Raw genomic sequence first — 19,762 nt, 5'->3', positions numbered from 1 at the left:
CCTGCAAAAGGAGACGGGGCTAAGCGTTAAGACGGTCACTCACCGAACCCCGTGAAGCCCATGGTGACCGCCAGCTGCGGATCCGGTCCGGACGCGTCTGAGCCTGTCACTGGGGCAAGAGGAGGAGGAGACCTCGTTAGTGCGGCGACGCCGGCGACCCCTAGCCCTCCCCGCCCTGCCTGGCATCGCCCCCACGGAACCTACCTTCGCTGGGCCCCGGGCGCTCCATGGCAAGCCGCCCACCGCAGATCTAGCCACAGCCACAGCACAAACACCTGCGGAAGACTCGAGGCAAAACCAACAGGAAGTATCGCCTTGGAGAGACGCCGCGGCGAAGGCCAAGAGCGTCGCCTTCCGCGAGGGGATGGCGGTCCCCGGAGCTGCGCCGCCCTACCGGGTTGGCGGGGCATAAGCGCCGCCGAGATCACCTACTTACTCCACCCACTGGCTGGAAACATTACGTAGTTTGTGTCAGCACCCTTATCTTTTTCTCTTTCTACCTCCCTCCGTCCCTCCCTCCCTTCTTTTTTTCCCTACATTTTGTTCAGTTATTATATATGATTGGTATAATAAGCATTTAGAAAAAGAAAGAGTATACAGGTCCTACAAGCAACAAGTAAATCCCGTGGATACCCACCCTTAGGCAGTATTTCTCAGTCTCCGCTGCGTATTAGTATCCCCTGGGGAGGTGTTTTGTTTTGTCTTCCCTTGATTTGTTTTGTATTGAAGTACAGTTGACACAATGCTACATTAGTTTCAGACATTCAACATAGTGATTCAACAAGTCTATATATTATGCCCATGAGGGGAGCTACTATTTATCACCATACTACACTATTACAATACCCTTGACTGGATCCCCTATCCTGTACCTTTTATACCCAGGACCAATTCATTCCAGGACTGGAAGGAAGCCTATGTCTTCCCTCTCCCTTGCCCCTATTTTGCCCATCCTCCTCCCTCTGGCAACCATCAGTTTGTTCTCTGTATTTATGGGTCTGTTTCTTCCTTTTGAGTGTGTGTGTGTTTCTTAGACTCTACATATCAGTAAAATTATATGATCTTTGTCTTTGTCGGACTTATTTCAGTTTGCAGAAGCCTCCCTGGGTCCATCCACGTTGTTGCAGATGTCAAGATCTCATACATTTTTGTGAACACCCTTTATTTTTAAGATGCATTTACTGCCAAGGTGACACAGTCCTCACAGAATTCTGAAGAAAAACCAAAAAACTCCCTCTTAGCATTTTGTCCTTTTCTATGAGGAAATGCTCACAGTTATCCACCCTTTGAGTATATTTTAAGGAAAAAAAAATAGTATTTACTACATGACTAAAAAGTACACAGAAGCCTGTGTAGCTAAGATTGGCAAAAATGCGCTAAGGGCATTTGGCTTATTTGGTTAAGTGCCTGAATCTTGATCTCAGCTCAGGTCTTGATCTCAGGATCATGGTTCAAGCCCTGTGTTGGGCTCCATGCTGGGAGTGGAGCCTACTTTAAAAAAAAAAAAATTCTCTAGGGGCGCCTGGGTGACTCGGTTAAGTGTCTGCCTTCAGCTCAGTTCATGATCTCAGGGTCCTGGGATGGAGTCCTGGATGGGGCTCCCTTGCCCAGCAGGCAGTCGGCTTCTCCCTCTCCTTCTGCCTCTGCCCCTACACCTGCTTGTGCACAGTCTCTCTCAAATAAATAAAATCTTTTTAAAAATAGATAAATACAATAAATGCTCTAAATCTTGTATTCTTAGCCCAAGCCTCCCTCTGGCTATCAGTCATGATTGCTTATAGAGTTTCCCAGTCCACAGCAAGGGTTTCCAAAGCACTTTAACATATTTATTATATCTTTACTTCATATTTGATTCTAATTTCTTTACAACACAACTCCTTACCTGTGCTACAAACTAATGGCATATTAATCTTTCTATTTCTAAATTCTAGCAAAGCCATATATAGTCCTAATAAATGTTGCTGAATAAAAGTATTTTCATAGAGTTACTCATTAGACTAACTACTACACCTTAGTGTCCAATCTCAAATTATGCTTTAGTACGCACCCTAAATGATAACTATCACGTCTACTATCACTTCCATTGTTCTTAAAATGCAAATGATTCACATGGCCCCCAAAGCCTTTCCAACCTCATCATGTTCTATTTTCCACTACGCCAGTCTTCTTTCAGCTCAATAAGCAGCCTCAGAGAATATCATGTCTGGAAAACTCTGACTCTTCACCAGTCTCCATGCCCTTTATTGAATCCTACTCAACCTTCAGAACTCACTTGATTTTTTTTTTGAAGACTTTATTTATTTTTTTGACAGAGAAAGAGACAACGAGAGAGAGAACACAAGCAAGGCGAATGGGAGAGGGAGAAGCAGGCTTCCAGCTGAGCAGGGAGCCTGATGTAGGGCTCAATCCTAGGACCCTGGGATCATGACTTCAGCCGAAGTCAGATGCTTAAGGACTGAGCCACACAGGTGCCCCTAATGAGGATACTTTTAAAAAACCCTAAATACCTAGTAAGGCTAGTCTACTTAAATAGGGAGCTACTTGAGCAGTGGTTCTCAAAGTGTATTCTGTGGATTCCTGTAAAGGGGTGCATGAGATCAAAATTATTTTCATAATGGGGCACCTGGGTGGCCCAGTGGGTTAAGCCTCTGCTCAGGTCATGGCCTCAGGGTCCTGGGATCGAGCCTGCTTCCCCCTTTCCCTCTGCCTGCCTCTCTACCTACTTGTGATCTATCTCTCTCTCTCTCTCTCTCTGCCAAATAAAATCTTTTAAAAAATTATTTTCATAATAATACTAAGACATTTGCTTTTTTCATGCTATTGCCATTTGCACTTACAATGCAGAAGCAATAGTGGGTAAAACTGCCTCAGCATAAATTAAGGCAGTCACAAGCAAATTGTTGTAGTAGTTCTTGTATTCCTGTTACATTCCCACTTTAAACACAAATGAATGAAATGAGTTTGTCACTTCAAGGAAAATAACTCACTATACTTGCTACTAACGGAAATTTGAGCTTTTAAGATAAAATTAGACTCCTGAGAAACTTACCAAGATTGTATCAAGGTTGTATCAACAACCATAAGCCTGACAACTTCTTAATATTTGAAAATTTTGTTAAAGATTTTTCTTTTTTTTCTATTAGTTAATGAAATGTGTCAACATTTGGAAGTTCTGTATAACTTAGAGAACCAATATTTCCCAAATGACCAACACATAAAGTTACAGAATCATGCATGGATAGAAGGTCCAAAATATTAGACAAGTGGTTTTTAATTTAACAATTTCAAAAAAACTCACTGATGGTTTCAAATTCCACATCATAACTAACTTTTAAGAAGCTATACTACTTGGGGTAGCGTGCATGGGTGGCTCAGCAAGTTAAGCGGCTGCCTTTGGCTCAGGTCATGATTCCAGGTTCCTGGGATTGAGCTCCACATCAGGCTCCCTGTTCAACGAGGAGCCTGCTTCCCCATCTCCCTTTCCCCCCCAACTCGTGAGCTCTCATTCTCTCTCAAATAAGTAAGTTTTTCAATTTTTTAAAAAGAAAAACTATACCATTTGGGATGCCTGGATGGCTTAGTTGGCCAACTGAGTGGCCAACTCTTAGTTTCAATTCAGGTCTTGATCATGAGTTCAACCTCTGTGTTGGGCTCTACTCTGGGAGTAGAGCTCACTTAAAAAACAAAACAAAACAAAACAAAACTATACCGCTTGTCAAGTTTTGGTAATCTATCAGAGAATAACATTCACAACTATCTAAAAAGGTCATTAAAATACTTCTCCCTTTCCCATCACAAAACTGTGAGAGGCCCACTTTTCTTCGTATATTTCAAGTAAACAGATCACAACATACCACAAATGCAGATATGAAAATCTAGCTATCTTACCTGTCTTATTAAGCCAGACATTTAAGAGATTTGGAAAAATGAAAAATAATTCATTCTTCTAATATCTACTTTTAGAAACTATAGTGGTTTTCCATAAAATTTGTGTCATTTAATTAAAATGAATTTTTAAATTAAATTTAAAATGGATTATATTAAATTAAAATGGATTAGGCTTATTCTTTTATTTTTAAAAAGATTTTACTTACTTAAACGACACAGAAAAAGACAAAGCACAAGCAGGGGAAGCAGCAGGCTGAGGGAGAAGCAGGCTCTCTGCTGATCAAGGAGCAGGGAGTCCAACATGGGACTTGATCCCAGGACCCTAGGATCATGACCTGAGCTAAAGGAGTCACTTAACTACAGAGCCACCCAGGTGCCGCAAGGCTTATTGTTTTAAATGACTTTTTAAATTTCTTGTTTTTAGGAGATATTAGCAATTATTAACAAATACAACCCACACAAAACAAAAACTCTTTGTAATCCTTAATAAAAGTCTCAAGAGTTTCTGAGAAAAAAGTTTTAAAATCACTGGTTAAGGAAGACTTCACACTTCTCCTGTAAAGGGCTAGATGGTAAGTATTTTAGGCTTTGGGGCCCTGTGGTCTGTGTAACAATTACTCAACTCAACAGCTGTAGCTCGAAAGCAACCGTAGGCAATATACAAATGAACAGAAGTCCTTGGACTTGGGCCCCTGGGAATATTATTGGAGTGCAGGAACATTAGACCACTATTGCCAGATCATCCAATTTGTGGAATTAAAAAGTCTCAGTCATATGTTTTATCTTAAATTAAAACAAACAAACCCTGCTCCAAACCATCAGTTTTCAATCTGTGTTCTCCCAAATAAAAGAAAGTTGATGGCTGGAGAACCATCTGCCGATTTATTCACCAATAATACAAATCTAATTTTTCCTGATATATTTACTATGGAGTTTTAAGTTATACCTATAGATCTGTAACATCTCAGAAATTTAATATTCAGAAATTCAGTCAACCCCTCATTTGAGGAAGCAAAATATAATTCAAGTAGCAAAGACCATAGTTTAGCAAAGACTATAGTTTTTTATCCTGGGCATGGGGCACAAGAGCACCTGGCTCAAGGGGTCCCAAACACACAAGGTTCAGCACTCACCACTGAAAAATCAAAAAGCAGAGAAACAAGTGGTGATGAAGCAAGAAAGGAATTCATTTGAGTGAGGCCAACACTGCGAAGACAGCAGACTAGTGTTTCAAAGTGCTGAAAATACTCCTAGGTTTATATAAGGAAAATGGGGGACAAAGTTCCGTAAATTTCAGTAAGTGGGCAGTAGAAGTCAGATCCATCATTATCTTGGGGGTCAACTACAGGCAGGTTTTGCTGGCTCAGGGCAGTCCTAATTGTTTGAGGGGGTACTTTCGGTTCCCATCACAGGATGCTTTGCCAGCAGAATCTTTGGCCTGAGTTAAAAGACAAGCTGGAAAGAAAAACCTAATCAATTAGAAAGTTTGAGATCAAAATGGAGGTAGCTGAAGTCCTCTTTCAGTTTAGCTTGTTAATAAGGGGTAATTCAGTTACTGATTAGCTGAACTATTAAGAATGTAAGCAGATGAAGCTTAAGTGTGGTTCTAAATGAACGCTAAATAAGGACAAATCTAGTATTTCTAAATGAGGAATGCACTTTGAAAGAGTGCTTTGATTTGTCTTCTATGTGAAATGAAGCCTATCTTACTTCTTCTTGCTCATCTTATCCTCCTACTGCAATTAATACATACCCCATAAAAATTAGGGTGATGCACTTTATTGCTTTACTTGTGTGTCCCTGCATGAAGCAACTTGAGGACAGGAATGGGTCATTTGATATTCCCAGCACCAGGCACAGCGCCTGGCACAAATTATAAATTCAATGTCTGTAGGACTTGGTGATGTATTGGGTGATCTCCTTTAGAGGGGTCCCTCTACTTTGTGCTGGGAATCCACCAATGAATTAGAACACTCTTCTTCCGCTCTGTAATGAGAAACAAAGGAAGGCATCAGCCTCCTGCACGCAACGAATGACTCAGTAAAGACACAATTCTTCATAGGAACAGTCGCCATACACAAATAGAAAAGCCTGAATATTTTTGAATTAGGTTCCACCTTGCGGTGGAACTCACCAGCCAGACACCCAGAATCACATGCTCTACTGACTGACCCGGCCAGTAAATTCTGATGAATTTACAGTGAAGCCCATAACAAATGTAGTGAAATTTTGGTTCACACGTAAACTCTTTCTGGCAAACTACCGACTCCTATCCACTCTTGAAAAGAAGTTGTGTGGAATGCCAAAGATTAAGTAGTTGCAGTTGGGAGAGTCTAACCTGCAAAGCTCGAGACACCAAGATCCAGCGCTCGCGAAACCCACCAGAACCGGAGCAGCCTGCGCTGCCGGGATCTACCCAGCTGCCACTTACCCGACCCCTGCTCCCTTCCACCTCCCCCACCCCTCACCCCGACCCTCTCCTTCCCGGGTCCTTCCCCCTTTCTTTTCTCCATTCCCTAGATAACCTCCACGGATTTTCTACTCCCCCACCCTCAAGCTCCCAGCCCAAGTCCTGGAAAGCGCCTCGGCTCAGTGGCTCCGCCCCCTAACGTCCAGCACCCCTTCCACAACTTCCTCTCCTCGGCTTCAAAACGCAGCCTTCAAATTCCCCTCCAGATGGACCGGAAGTGCGTCATGCACAAGCGCCGAGGCGCTCGTTTGGCGCGCGCGCTCTAAGCTGTGGGTCTGAGCCGGGGTGTTGGATTTTCTCTTTTCTTCTTGGTTTTTTACTTTTTCCAGACGCTGGTGTCTCCGAGTCGCGACATGCCGTCTTCTTTACTGGGCTCGGCGATGCCGGCCTCCACGTCGGCCTCAGCCTTGCAGGAAGCTCTGGAAAATGCAGGGCGGCTCATCGACCGTCAGTTGCAAGAAGACCGCATGTACCCGGACCTTTCCGAGCTTCTCATGGTGTCTGCCCCAAGTGAGTGATCAGTGCCCATTTGGTGACTGCTTTCTCAGCCGAAAGGACTCTCGCCTGACTTCCTAACTAGGCCTTATCCCCAGGTTGGGCCCAGCGAAAACATTTTGAGATTGAGCTGTTTGCTACATTTCTAAGAGCGAAAAAGAGTCTCTTTTTCGTTTATTTTCCTGTCCTCACTTCATTGCCGATAATTGAAAGGGGAGGAGTGACGAGCAACCCATTTGAAGCAAAGACCCCAAACTTAACGAGCTGCTCACTGCCACCAAGTGTTCGCTAAGGCCAGTTGAGTAGGATCGCCTGATCCAAGTCTCATTCTTGTTGATTCCTCATTAACTTTAGACTAAAACAGAAGAGCAAACGAAATTTGGAAATTTACCATCTTCTCTCAAAGATAGCCTTTATTATGTGTAGAGTTAGTGTAATACGAAGTCCTGTAATACGCAGAACTGGAATTCTCTGTATAAATAAATACAGGGTCCCGTATTTATTAAAGAAATAAATATTTGTTATTTCATTATCTGTGAAATAAAGGAAGAGAGCAGGGATATTAGCTGTGATGATGGACAGGGAAGGTAAGGCAGTGTATGGGCCAACAAAAGAGAGGTGAGGGGAAAAGTACTTTGTATCATGGTTTTAAATTAATGACCAGGTTCCTCAAGGCATGGAGTTACATAAGTTGTTTAAGAAAAAAAAAGTGGCCCCTTTTTGAGACCTATATTGGAGAAAAGAAGCTTAATACAGAGACAAGGTTTTCGGTAAACAATAACCGAGATAAAGTAATAAGGATAATCTGTGCAATGTTAACCTAAAAGACACTTCTGGCGATTTATAAAAATTGAGTAGACTTGTAGTCAGAGAAAGATAGAAGTGAAACACATGTAGTATTTGTTTCTGGCAGTTGCTCACCAATGTTTATAAGAACTGAGTGGCCTATTAGCAACTCTCATCTTGAACAGCATTACTCCCTTTGACCTCCTTAGATTTGAAAAGCAAGATGTAAAAACAGTCCATACATTCTTGTCCTCTTATCTGATTCAAATAGATTCTATCCACCTTAACACCAACCTCTTCAACCTAATCTCCTCCCTTTCTTCCATCCAATTCTCAAACTCTTTGTTCCAGTCACACAGAATTGAACATGTTTTTCATAAAAAGCTCCCTTTCAGGATTCCATTTTATGTCGTCATTTACTGCATCACTTATGGAATGTTCTTTCTTCTTTGCTTGGCATTCTTCCAGACTCCCTTGAATATCACTTCTTTGTGAGGGCTTTCTTAACCATTCACACTTTCACCAGAGTTATTAATTCCATCCTTTGTATTTCCATTGTCATTTAACATGTGCAATATCCTATTAAAATTATGTTTTAAGATTAAATAGGATGCTTGGGATTTGCTTCAAAAAATCCAGTAGGGAAGTCGTACCTAAGACTGAAACATGATCAGTCATGTATTGGTAATTGTTGAAACTGGGTAATCAAATCAGTACATAGGAATTGATTGCATTTTCCTCCCTAGTTGTATATTTTAAATTCCCATGATACTTTTAGAATTTCTTTTATATATCCGTTTTCCCCAGTATCTTTGTACTTAAAGAGAGCCTGGAGAGGTGCCTGGGATAAACATAAGTTATCAGTCAGATCCAAAGAACACCTCCCTGTTCAAGACATAGAAAGGACAGGCTGAATAGAGTAGCCCACTTGTGCCCTTAGTTGACTCTGAGAGCAAGTTGCCCAATGTGAACATTTTATAGAGCAGTCTGTGGTTTCCCCCAATAAAATATTGCATATGTGGTATTATTTGTATTTCTTATTGGTCTTGGGGGGTGGTCTAACAGAAAAATGCATAGATTGTTTTAATCTATTAATATTTAAGTGGGAAATGAAATAGCTCTTTTCCCCCAATCAGTATTTTGTTCACAGTTGTTTTATATGACAATCACAAAGTGGTTTTATAAATATTTGCCCATTTCAGATTAGTAAAATAATAGGAAAAAAACCTAAATTATTGAACTAAGTATTTCCTTTTTTTTTTTTTAAAGATTCCATTCATTTATTTGACAGACAGAGATCACAAGTAGGCAGAGAGGCAAGCAGAGAGAGAGAGAGGAAGAAGCAGGCTCCCCGCCCAGCAGAGAGCCCGATGCGGGGCTCAATCCCAGGATCCTGGGATCATGACCTGAGCTAAAAGCAAAGGCATTAGCCCACGGAGCCACCCAGGCGCCCCAAGTATTTCCTTTCTTATGGAATCTTTGTGAAAGATAATCTTCTGTTTAGGGCTGAAACCTGTAATTGCCCCCACGTTAACACTGGATTTTCCCAGGCCTTGTTTGTGTTGAGTCAGAACTATTTTCTCTTTTTACCTTTACAACCACCAGAGGTAGTTTTATTTTGTAGCTTGCAGTGCTTCAGTATGCCTAGTTGGTGCCCAAAACATTATCATTTTAATAAATGCTTTGTTGTATTACTTGCAGATAATCCCACTGTTTCTGGCATGTCAGATATGGATTATCCTCTACAAGGACCTGGTTTGCTGTCAGTACCCAACCTTCCAGAGATCAGTTCCATCCGAAGAGTTCCTCTCCCACCTGAACTTGTTGAACAGTTTGGACGTATCCTGTTACCTTGTTTTTAATTCCTTAAAGTTTTTTAAAATTGCTATTCTTTTTATTATTCTTGCTTTGTGTTTAATTGGTGTGTGTATATCAGTTCATTTAAGAGCTTTATTTGAAAAACATTTTAGGGCACCTGGGTGGCTCAGTGGGTTAAGCCCCTGCCTTTGGCTCAGGTAATGATCTCAGGGTCCTGGGATCGAGTTCCACATTGGGCTCTCTGCTCAGCAGGGAGGCTGCTTCCTCCTCTCTCTCTCTCTGCCTGCCTCTCTGCCTACTTGTGATCTCTCTCTGTCAAATAAATAAATAAAATCTTAAAAAAAAATTTTTTTTTTAATTATGTGGGTAGTTTGCCATGTGCCTAGAAAATTTCATATAACATTGAATGTTGAAAATTGAATCACATTTTAATTTTTCTGGGACACTGAAGAGAGTAAATTGTTTACAAGGAGTTCTGCATTTTTTTAAATGATATTCTTACAAAGTAATACTTTCCAGTTAAATGCTATAGAAGGAAGCTTTTACCACTACATTTTAGCTGGAAGACCTGTGATTTTTATTTTTATTTTTTCTCGTATTTTAATTTTAAAACTGGGATGTTGTTCTAAAATTGTTTAAAACAATCTGCCAGGTACTTCTTTTTGCCCCTCCAAAAATTTTTGGTGTGGTTTTGCACTTACTGCTCTCTTAGAATTAAAGTTTATAAATGATTGCATTTCTAAGGATCACAATAAGAATGTAACACTAATGGCATCTTTGTAGACTGAGTTGCTAGAGGAGTTTTCTTTTTTTTTTTTTTTTTTTTTTTAAAGATTTTATTTATTTATTTGACAGAGAGAAATCACAAGTAGATGGAGAGGCAGGCAGAGAGAGAGAGAGGGAAACAGGCTCCCTGCTGAGCAGAGAGCCCGATGTGGGACTCGATCCCAGGACCCTGAGATCATGACCTGAGCCGAAGGCAGCGGCTTAACCCACTGAGCCACCCAGGCGCCCTAGAGGAGTTTTCTTATCCTCTAGAAAGATTTTATCTAATTTTTTTAAGTGTGGCATACCCTATAAAGGCATTAGATTTATAGTTATTTCCTAGGAAGCTTTTTTATCAATCTATAGCCCTCATAATATAGATATTAAGATGCTGTACTAATATTTAATGAGACTTAAAAGTATGTTAATCTACTTAAAGTGAAAGCATTACAAATTTCATGACAATCTGATTCAAAAATAAAGGAAATGGAAATTTAAGGAAATACTTGTAAGTAGAAAAACTATTAGAATTTAATATTTTCCCTAAAATTTTCAGTGTTTCTCTGAGACTTGATGAAATAGTGTTATTAAATATAAAACATACCTTATTTCATATTCTACTCTTATTTAGTTTCTTAATATTCTTTAACCTTTTTTTTTTAGTTTTTTTTTTTTTAAGATTTTATTTATTTATTTAACAGATCACGAGTAGGCAGAGAGGCAGACAGAGAGTGAGAGAGGAGGAAGCAGGCTCCCCGCTAAGCAGAGAGCCCGATGTGGGGTCCGATCCCAGGACCCTGGGATCATGACCTGAGCCGAAGGCAGACGCTTTAATCCACTGAGCCACCCAGGTGCCCCTTTTTTAGTTTTGTTTTAGATTTTATTTATTTATTTGACAGAGAGAGAGATCACAAGTGGGCAGAGAGGCAGGCAGAGGGAGGGGGAGAAGCAGGCTCCCTGCTGAGCAGAAGCCCAATGCAGGGTTCGATCCCAAGACCCTGAGACCATGACTTAAGCTGAAGGCAGAGGCTTAGCCCACTGAGCCACCCAGGTGCCCCTATATTCTTTAATCTTCTGATAATACTATTTCTGCAAGAAACATTAGGAAATTATTTCATAATTGTTTCCTTGTCTTATAATTACATAATATAATTCAGTTGTATTATTTATAAGAGGCTTGCAGATTGTCAAGCTATGACTTTAGCATCCATGTGCTTTTTTTTTTTTTTTAATCAGTCTTGCTCTTACACAATTGGAGAAACTAGTCCAGTAAGTTTTTCATGGTGTTATGGTCAAAATTTAATGGTGTTATTCACAATCAGCAAGTCAGTAATGGTGAAAACATTTCACTTGTCCTTTAGAATACATTTTAAGTGGTCAGATAGCATTATTTAGAAATTATAAATTACAGGTTTATTTCTGTCATGGCTATGTTTTTCGTTAAACTCATTAGAAATTAAGATATTTTATTTTCTCTTTCTATTAAAGAGTGTTTAGGTTGTGACTTTTTAATCATAAATTTTAAATCAAAATCTAAGCAAATTTAAGAAAGATAAGATTGCAGTCATTTGCCTTACATCCACATGACTTCAGATATGCAGTGTAACTGCATGATGGGCGTGTTTCCTCCAATCAGCAGAGCTTGGCTCACAATCGACAGTGACATATTCATGTGGAACTATGAAGATGGGTATGTATTTAATGCTGGTTTGCTGTAGCATGATTAGAATTTAGATAATCTTAACTGCAGCTATTGTTCTACCCATCAGAAGCTGCCTGGTTTCTCTTTCATTCTTGTAACATCTGGATAAGTGCTTCTCTGTATGCATAACAATCACCTGGGTAGGGGGTTAAAATGTGGGTTCTGTTTCAGTAGTTCTGAGTGAGCCTCAGGAGTCTACATTGTAACAGACTCCCGGTGATGCTGCCAGTCTAAGTACCACTCTGAGTAGCAGGGGGCTAGTTGCCAAACTCTTACCATCCAATAAGATAGCCTATCAGTAGTGTTTAGAGAGATGGTTTGACGTTTTGAGGATCTCTATTTTCGATGCATTTCTATGCATTGAAAGTCTCTTAACTTACTGAAGTGACTAACCAATTTTGCTGGTCTGTGATCTTAATCTTTGTGTAATTTGAATGTATGTCATAGTCTGAGTGAAGGTCCAAGACATTCTAGCTAAAATAAAGCTTATTGTTCTGGTAATCTCACCTGGCTTTCTGGAGATAAGTGGGTTAATGAAAGGAGGGCCCATGTAGTTGTTAATCTTTCCTTGGGTGACTAAAACATCTGTTAGGAACCACACATATACACTGTATCATTGAGTTGAAGTGACCCTAAATGTGACAACTTGAACTTGTAGCTTAAGTGAAACCATTTTTGTTTACTGATTTTTATTCAATTACAACTTTTCATAGCTAGAGTTATGACTGAATTATTACGTAGTCCTAATAGCAGTAATACACGGTTGTGATTGTTCTTCATATACCCTGAACTTTAGTTTGTTGTGTTATTGTAACATGGTCATTTTGATACTAAGGAATAAAACCTCTTCATTTAGGCAAGAGTGTATTTAAGAAAATCAAATGCCAAAAAACTATGTAATATATAAATGTAAGAGTAATTCCCCTAAAAAGGATTTTCCCTTTAATGAAAATTGGCATATTTCCATTAACATCTAACATATCCATCATAATAAAATATTGAATTAATTGCAAATTTTTCAGTGGTTATCTTCAAATATTAGTTCTGCCCCACTCTCTCCCTCTTTGTTTGTTAGATTTGTTAGATTTTTTGATGTTCTTCAACAGGTTTTGAATGCTCTGTTCTTTTTTTTTTTTTTTTAAGATTTTATTTATTTATTTGACAGAGAGATCACAAGTAGACGGAGGGAGAGGCAGGCAGAGAGAGAGAGGGAAGCAGGCTCCCTGCTGAGCAGAGAGCCCGATGCAGGACTCGATCCCAGGACCCTGAGATCATGACCTGAGCCGAAGGCAGGTCATGAGCCACTAAGCCACCCAGGCACCCCTGGATGCTCTATTTTTGTTTCATTCCTTTTTTTTAATTCTTTTTGTTTCAGTTTGGACAATTTCTATTGACCCAACTTCAGGATCACAGATTCTTTTGTTGGCTATGTCAAGTCTACTTCAAAAGTTCTTACAAAATGCTCTTTCTCTGTGCTGTACTTTTTATATCTAATATTTTCACTTGTTTATTTCTTGCAATTTTCACCTCTCTGCTGAAATTCCTTATCTGTTTGTTTATATTGTTCACTTTTTCCATTAGCACCTATACAATATTAATCAGATTTATTTATTTTGACTTTACTATCTGTAGTTCAGACATCAGGATCATAGCTGAGTCCATTTCTGTTGATTACTTTGTTTCTTGACAGGCTTTTTTTCCCTGTGCTTTTTGTGTCTCATGTGTTCTTTGAAAGCTAGATATCATGTGTAGGACAGTGGATAATGCAGTAAATAGTATTTATCCTTAGAAATAGGCCTAGCAGGTTAAGCCTTTATAATGGAGAGTTGAGCTGAGTTTGGTTTTGTCATTGCTATAGTCACCTTTAGTGGACCATAAGTTTCAAATTCCTATAGAATTATTTGTACTTAGGATACAGGTTGGGATGCTGGAGATTTTTTCTCAATGTTTCTCTTCTACTCTCGAACTTATTCTTTCCCCTAAAAAAAGCTTATTTTTCTGAAGAGGTCGTGCCCCAGCAGTAGAATGGCTGTTACTTGAGCCTTGCAATCTGGTTGGGGGAAAGTTTGGGATGGGGAGCAGCATTCCTTGGTTTGTGCTTATTAGTCTTAGATACGCCTGTGTGTCTAGATCTTGGAATTTAAACAGTTTTGTTTGCTGATTTATTTTTCACTATATTCTGATGTCTTAAAGAACATTTGTTTTTTTTAAGATTTTTTTTTTTTTTTTTATTCATTTGACAGAGAGAGAGATCACAAGCAGGCAGAGAGGCAGGCAGAGAAAGAGGAAGAGAAGCAGAGAGCTGAGCAGAGAGCCTGATATGGGGCTCGATCCCAGGACCCCGGGATCATGACCTGAGCCGAAGGCAGAGGCTTAACCCACTCAGCCACCCAGGCGCCCCTTCAAGAACATTTTAGATAAAACTTTGTTTTCTTTATATGTGTAACATGTTTTTCTTTAACTGTTGACAGAGGAGACCTTGCCTATTTTGATGGACTCAGTGAGACCATTCTTGCTGTGGGACTTGTGAAACCAAAACCTGGTAAGAAATAAAAATGTAATGAATATTTTACATATGTATATACATGGAACTGAATAACAGCACATTTTAATATAGTTGAAATTTTGAAGTTTGATCTGAATTCTAATTAGAAATATGTATAGTGATTAGGAATATTTAACAGTTTATTCATGGTAGAGGTGAGTTTGTCTTTAAATTGTTACACTGGGACACCTGGCTGGCTCAGTCGGTAAAGCATGTGACTCTGGATATCAGGATCATGAGTTCAAGCCCCATCTTATGTATAGAGGTTACATTAAAAAAAATATTTTTAATAAATAAAATTGTTAAATTATAATTTTTGAATTTTGTTTTGCTTGTTTTTTATTACTCTCATTGAATTACTTAAATTTTTTGCATTATACATTTTTTTTTAAAGATTTTATTTATTTATTTGACAGACAGAGATTACAATAGGCAGAGAAGCAGGCAGAGAGATAGGAGGAAGCAGACTCCCTGCTGAGCAGAGAGCCCGATGCGGTGCTTGATCCCAGGACCCTGGGATCATGACCTGAGCCAAAGGCAGAGGCTTTAGCCCACTGAGCCACCCAGGCGCCCCCGCTTATACATTTTTATCAGTCACTGAATTTAATGTAAAAGCCATTTTTATCTCTGTGTTTTTTTAGTCTTGATAGCCAATAGAAATGAAAAGAGTTCAGAATAAGTCTTAAAGAAATGGCAAGCTTTAAGAGTCAACTTCATTGTGCCAGATTTTTTTATCAGAGCTAATGATAGTAATAGATTGATTTAAATTTAATATACATTTTTTTTTGATGTATGAGAAATCTTCCTACAATGGGAAATAGTACACAAAATAGTTTGTAAGGCCTAAATAAAATCTTTTGAGGTCACAGCTGCTTTGAAATGATATTCACATGGTGCAAACATGCAGTCTTATACACTGTTTACTTGATTACACTGGAAATTTACTTCCTTAACATAGAACCTCAACGTATTCTTCACCATGAGATATGTATCTCTCTTTACTACATTAAAAGTTTAAAAAAAAAAATTATTCACTGGGTGGTGCAGTCCATTAGGCATCCAACTCTTGGTTTTGGCTCAGGTCATGATCTCAGGGTTATGAGATTGAGCCCTGCATGGGGCTCCACACTCAGTGCAGAGTGCCTAAGACTGTCCCTCTCCCTCTGCTCCTGTCCCCTGCTTGCTCACATGTGCTCACTCTCAAATGTGCTCTCTCTCAAAATAAATAGATCTTTTTTTTAAGAAAAGTTACTGTCTAAAGTTTATTCATAGTAACAATGGAGGGCTGTCCCTGCTCTGTATTTTAATAAATATAAATTGTCTCTCTTAAAAAAAAGTAAAATTTAACTCTATGCAAATATAAACTTCAGTGCAAAATTAAAATTATGATGAGTCTTTGATATGACAACGAAGTTGTGATCTTTGATAATGAAACAATTCTTTCTTCTTTTGGGAGAGAGTGTGCAAGGGGGCGCAGAGGGGCTAAGGGAGAGAGAATCCTAAGCAGGCTCCATACCCAGCAAAGAGTTGGACTCTGGGGCTGGATCTCACTACCATGAGGTCATGACTTGAGCCAATATCAAGAGTCAGACACTTAACAGAATGAGCCACCTTGATTATAAAACAACTCTGACGTTGCTGTCCATAAGCACTGAAAATTCTAACTTGAACATAATGTTAAAGCTAACAAAGTCCATATCTTATTTCGCCTATTCCAGGAAAATATTATTCTTAAAGTCATTGTTTTCTAAGTTCACCTCTTTGGCAAGAGTTTGCTTCATTGGCAAGAAGAGTATGAATACATGTTTCAATTTTATGATTGTTTGAATAAAACAGAGTTCTTCAGTGTTTTCTAGCATTTGCAGGTTTTTGTCTGCAGAGAAATTGACAAGAGTTAATCACACTTCTCTGAGTTCAGGGAAGCATTTTCCATGTATTGAAAGAGTCACGTGTTGTCTAGCTTCATTTGCATCTTCCAGGGAGGTAACTTAGCTGAATTATGGCTTTGGGACATTATTTATTATAGTGATTATGAGTAATTAGTAATTATGAGTCATTTGACCTCATCTGTATGACCAACTAGGGCTACCACCAAAGTCAAATCATGGGTAAACTTCTTCCTGGAAGTTATTTTTGGAATGGTCTTTCCTTGTCTAAAACAGTAAACCTCCTACCTCAAGTTCACTCAATTAGTTCTGAAAATTCAGTGGACTTTTCAGTAGAAGAGAACTTTATATTTTGATATTACTGAACCAGCATCTTTGAAAAGGCATCAATTTATACTGTCATAGAAGTTGCCTTAGAAGTTGAAGGTTCCTTTGGGCAAGTTTTTGGTGCCAAAGGATGCCTTTCTAAAATCTTTTAAAAAAATAAAAATAAAATGCAGTGGGTTATGATTCTGTTGAATTTTTTTTTTCATCAAAGCAGCAAAAACAGGGGTGCTTGGGTGGCTCAGTCAGTTAAGCATCTGCCTTCAGTTTAGGTCGTGATCCTAGGATCCTGGAATGGTATCCCGTGTCGGGCTCCCTGATCAGCAGGGAATCTTGTTTCTCCCTCTGCCCGTCCCCATACTTGTGTTCTCTCTCTCTCTTTCATTCTATCTCTCAAATAATAAGATCTTAAAAAAAAAAAAAAAAAGGCAAAAACAGATGTGTTACTAAGGGACCCTAAGTGTTCATGTTTGTGCACAAGTATTAAAGTTTTTCAAAACTTTAAAATTTTTTCATTCAGAAGCCCAAACTGAACTGTTCCAAAGACCAAAAAAACTTAACGTTAATTTCTAAAAAGTTCTAATAAAATGTACTTTTTAGATAAGTGAGAGCTGACAGGGGCGCCTGGGTGGCTCAGTCACTAAGTGTCTGCTTTGAGCCAGGTTATGATCCCAGCTTCCCAGGATCAAGCCCCACATCAGGCTCTCTGCTCAGCAGGGAGCCTGCTCACCACCCCCTCCACCCCACTGCCGCCCACACCCACACTGTGCTCTCACTCTGCCTACTTGTGATCTCTGTCAAATAAATACATAAAATCTTTTTTTTAAAAAATGTCTTTTATACCCCTTGATGTTCATCTGTGAAAGTAAAAGTTTTGTCATACTTTCCATGGTGTTTAATACCCTTAAGTAGGCCAAAGGTATACACATGAAGAGATGTCCATAATCATAAGATATATTTTCTTATATTACTGTCAATAAGACACTGTTTTTGGATAGCATAATTATTATGAAATGGTATTAAGTAATTATACATAGAATCGCATACCAATGCACACTTTTCAATGTTAAAAAAGAGAATAAAATTAAACGGTACCTTAGCATGTGAATTAATTTAAAAAAATTGTGTACTTGGTAATGTCCCCTCTGAAACTATAAATTATCTGGTTTTGATATATAAATTCACCTGGGAAACTCATTTAGCATGAACTCATTTCTATTTCCATGAATTTAACTACTCCAGGTACCTGATAAAAGTGGAATTATATTTATCTCTTTGTGACTTTTCACTTAGGATTTTTTTCCTTTTTTTTAAAGATTTTATTTTTTTATTTGACAGACAGAGATCACAACTATGCAGAGAGGCAGGCGGTTCTGGGGGGAAGCAGTCTCCCCGCTGAGCAGAGAACCTGATTTGGGCCTCGATCCCAGGACCCTGGGATCATGACCTGAGCCGAAGCTTTAACCCACTGAGCCACCCAGGCGCCCCACTTATTTTTTTTTTTTTTTTAAAGATTTTATTTATTTTTAGAGGGAGAGAGAGTGCAAGAGTGCAAATGTCGGGGGAAGGGAGAGGGAGTATCTCAGGTAGACTCTGGACTGAGCACTGAGTCCAATGTGGGACTTGACCTCTTACCACCCTGAGATCATGACCTGAGCCAAAATCAAGAATCCAGGATGCTCAACTGACTGAGCCACTCAGACTCTTCTCACTTACAGTGTTCTTAAGATTCATTCCTGTTGTAGTATTGTCAGAATTTTCTTCTTTTTTGAGACTGGATAATATTTCTCTGTGTGTGTGTGTTTGTGTGTGTGTGTACATACACATATATGTATGTATGTGTGTATACACACACATACACACACCACATTTTGTTTATTCATTCCTCTATTGGTGGACGCTTGAGTTGCTTCCCCCTTTGGTATACTGTGAATTATGCTGCTCTGAGTGAAAGTATACAAATAGAAGGCTTTATATATATATTTTTTAAAGATTTCATTTATTTATTTGACAGAGATCACAAGTAGGCAGAGAAGCAGGCAGAGAGAGGAGGAAGCAGGCTCCTGGCTGAGCAGAGAGTCCAATGTGGGGCTCGATCCCAGGACCCTGGGATCATGACCTGAGCCGAAGGCAGTGGCTTTAACCCAGTGAGCCACCCAGGCGCCCCAAGGCTTTATATTTTAATAAACTATTTTATAATGTAATACTGATTTCAATTGGATTAAGTGTTTCTTTTCTAAGATGGCTCTTTTTTATTACTAACTACTTATTTAAATAACCATAGGTAGTAATACCTTAACATCAAAACTAAAGTGAGTTCAGAATTTTCATATTCTATTTATTTATTTATTTGTTTGTTTGTTTATTTATTTTTTAGTAGGCTCCATGCCTAACGTGGGGCTTAAAGTCATGACCCCAAGATCAAGAGTTGCATACTGTACCAGCTGAACCAGCCAGACACATTTTTCATATACTGTTTAGTCACTAGTTCATTTTAATGATAAAATCATTAGTCTATCAGTGCTTAAATAGTGGAAGTGGATTTTTTTTGGAATAATCTTTAACCCATGTCTGCTTTATCTTAGGCATCTTTCAACCTCATGTACGACATCTCCTGGTTTTGGCAACCCCCGTGGATATAGTGATTCTTGGACTTAGCTATGCTAATTTACAAACAGGTACAGCAAACCACATGTAGTCTTTTTACAATAAAAATATGTTAGGCAATTTAATATAATTAAAAGCTGATTTTTTTCACTAACTTAACTTTCCAGACTATTTGTTCATAGGAAAATAATACTTCCCTATAGGTATGATATCTTTTGGGTTTAGCAGCTCCATCAAGAAGGTATTTTGAATACGTTCATCATATCAGTGTGCGCTTTTTAAATGTACAATATAAAAGGGTAGTAGAAGAGAAATCATTGACACTAGGGAGTTTTTCTGTAATGCTTTCAGTTTGTTTCTTTTTTTCAAATGGATGTTTTAACATAGGAACACTAAAATATATATTATTCTGTCCTTTAACATAAGAAGCCCTCAGTTTATTATTAGTACATTCAGTGGTTTCTCTTGCTTTCTGG

The 19,762-nt window shown here is 38.9% G+C and overlaps 2 protein-coding genes across 2 annotated transcripts in view; one reads left to right on the top strand and one right to left on the bottom strand.

Annotated features, from left to right (window-relative positions):
• WDR70 (WD repeat domain 70) overlaps nt 1-349 on the bottom strand; it is a 298,407-nt gene extending 298,058 nt beyond the window's left edge. The window contains exons 1-2 of the mRNA XM_045079485.1: nt 205-349; nt 44-109 (exon numbers count right to left, since the gene is read on the bottom strand). Coding sequence (XP_044935420.1) covers nt 44-109; nt 205-229 — 91 coding nt within the window. The 5' untranslated portion in view covers nt 230-349. The remainder of the gene's footprint in view (nt 1-43; nt 110-204) is intronic.
• Nucleotides 350-6,572: 6,223 nt separating this feature from the next.
• NUP155 (nucleoporin 155) overlaps nt 6,573-19,762 on the top strand; it is a 65,539-nt gene continuing 52,349 nt past the window's right edge. Inside the window, exons 1-5 of the mRNA XM_004737995.3 lie at nt 6,573-6,868; nt 9,341-9,478; nt 11,816-11,912; nt 14,396-14,466; nt 19,265-19,357. Of these exons, the coding sequence (XP_004738052.1) occupies nt 6,712-6,868; nt 9,341-9,478; nt 11,816-11,912; nt 14,396-14,466; nt 19,265-19,357 (556 nt within the window). The 5' untranslated portion in view covers nt 6,573-6,711. The remainder of the gene's footprint in view (nt 6,869-9,340; nt 9,479-11,815; nt 11,913-14,395; nt 14,467-19,264; nt 19,358-19,762) is intronic.

Source organism: Mustela putorius, unplaced genomic scaffold (assembly GCF_011764305.1).
Source record: "Mustela putorius furo isolate JIRA1106 unplaced genomic scaffold, ASM1176430v1.1 tig00000407_pilon_pilon_pilon, whole genome shotgun sequence".
Taxonomy (NCBI): domain Eukaryota; kingdom Metazoa; phylum Chordata; class Mammalia; order Carnivora; family Mustelidae; genus Mustela; species Mustela putorius.
The sequence above is the reverse complement of the archived record's forward strand: the minus strand, read 5'-3'. Positions and strand labels throughout refer to the sequence as shown.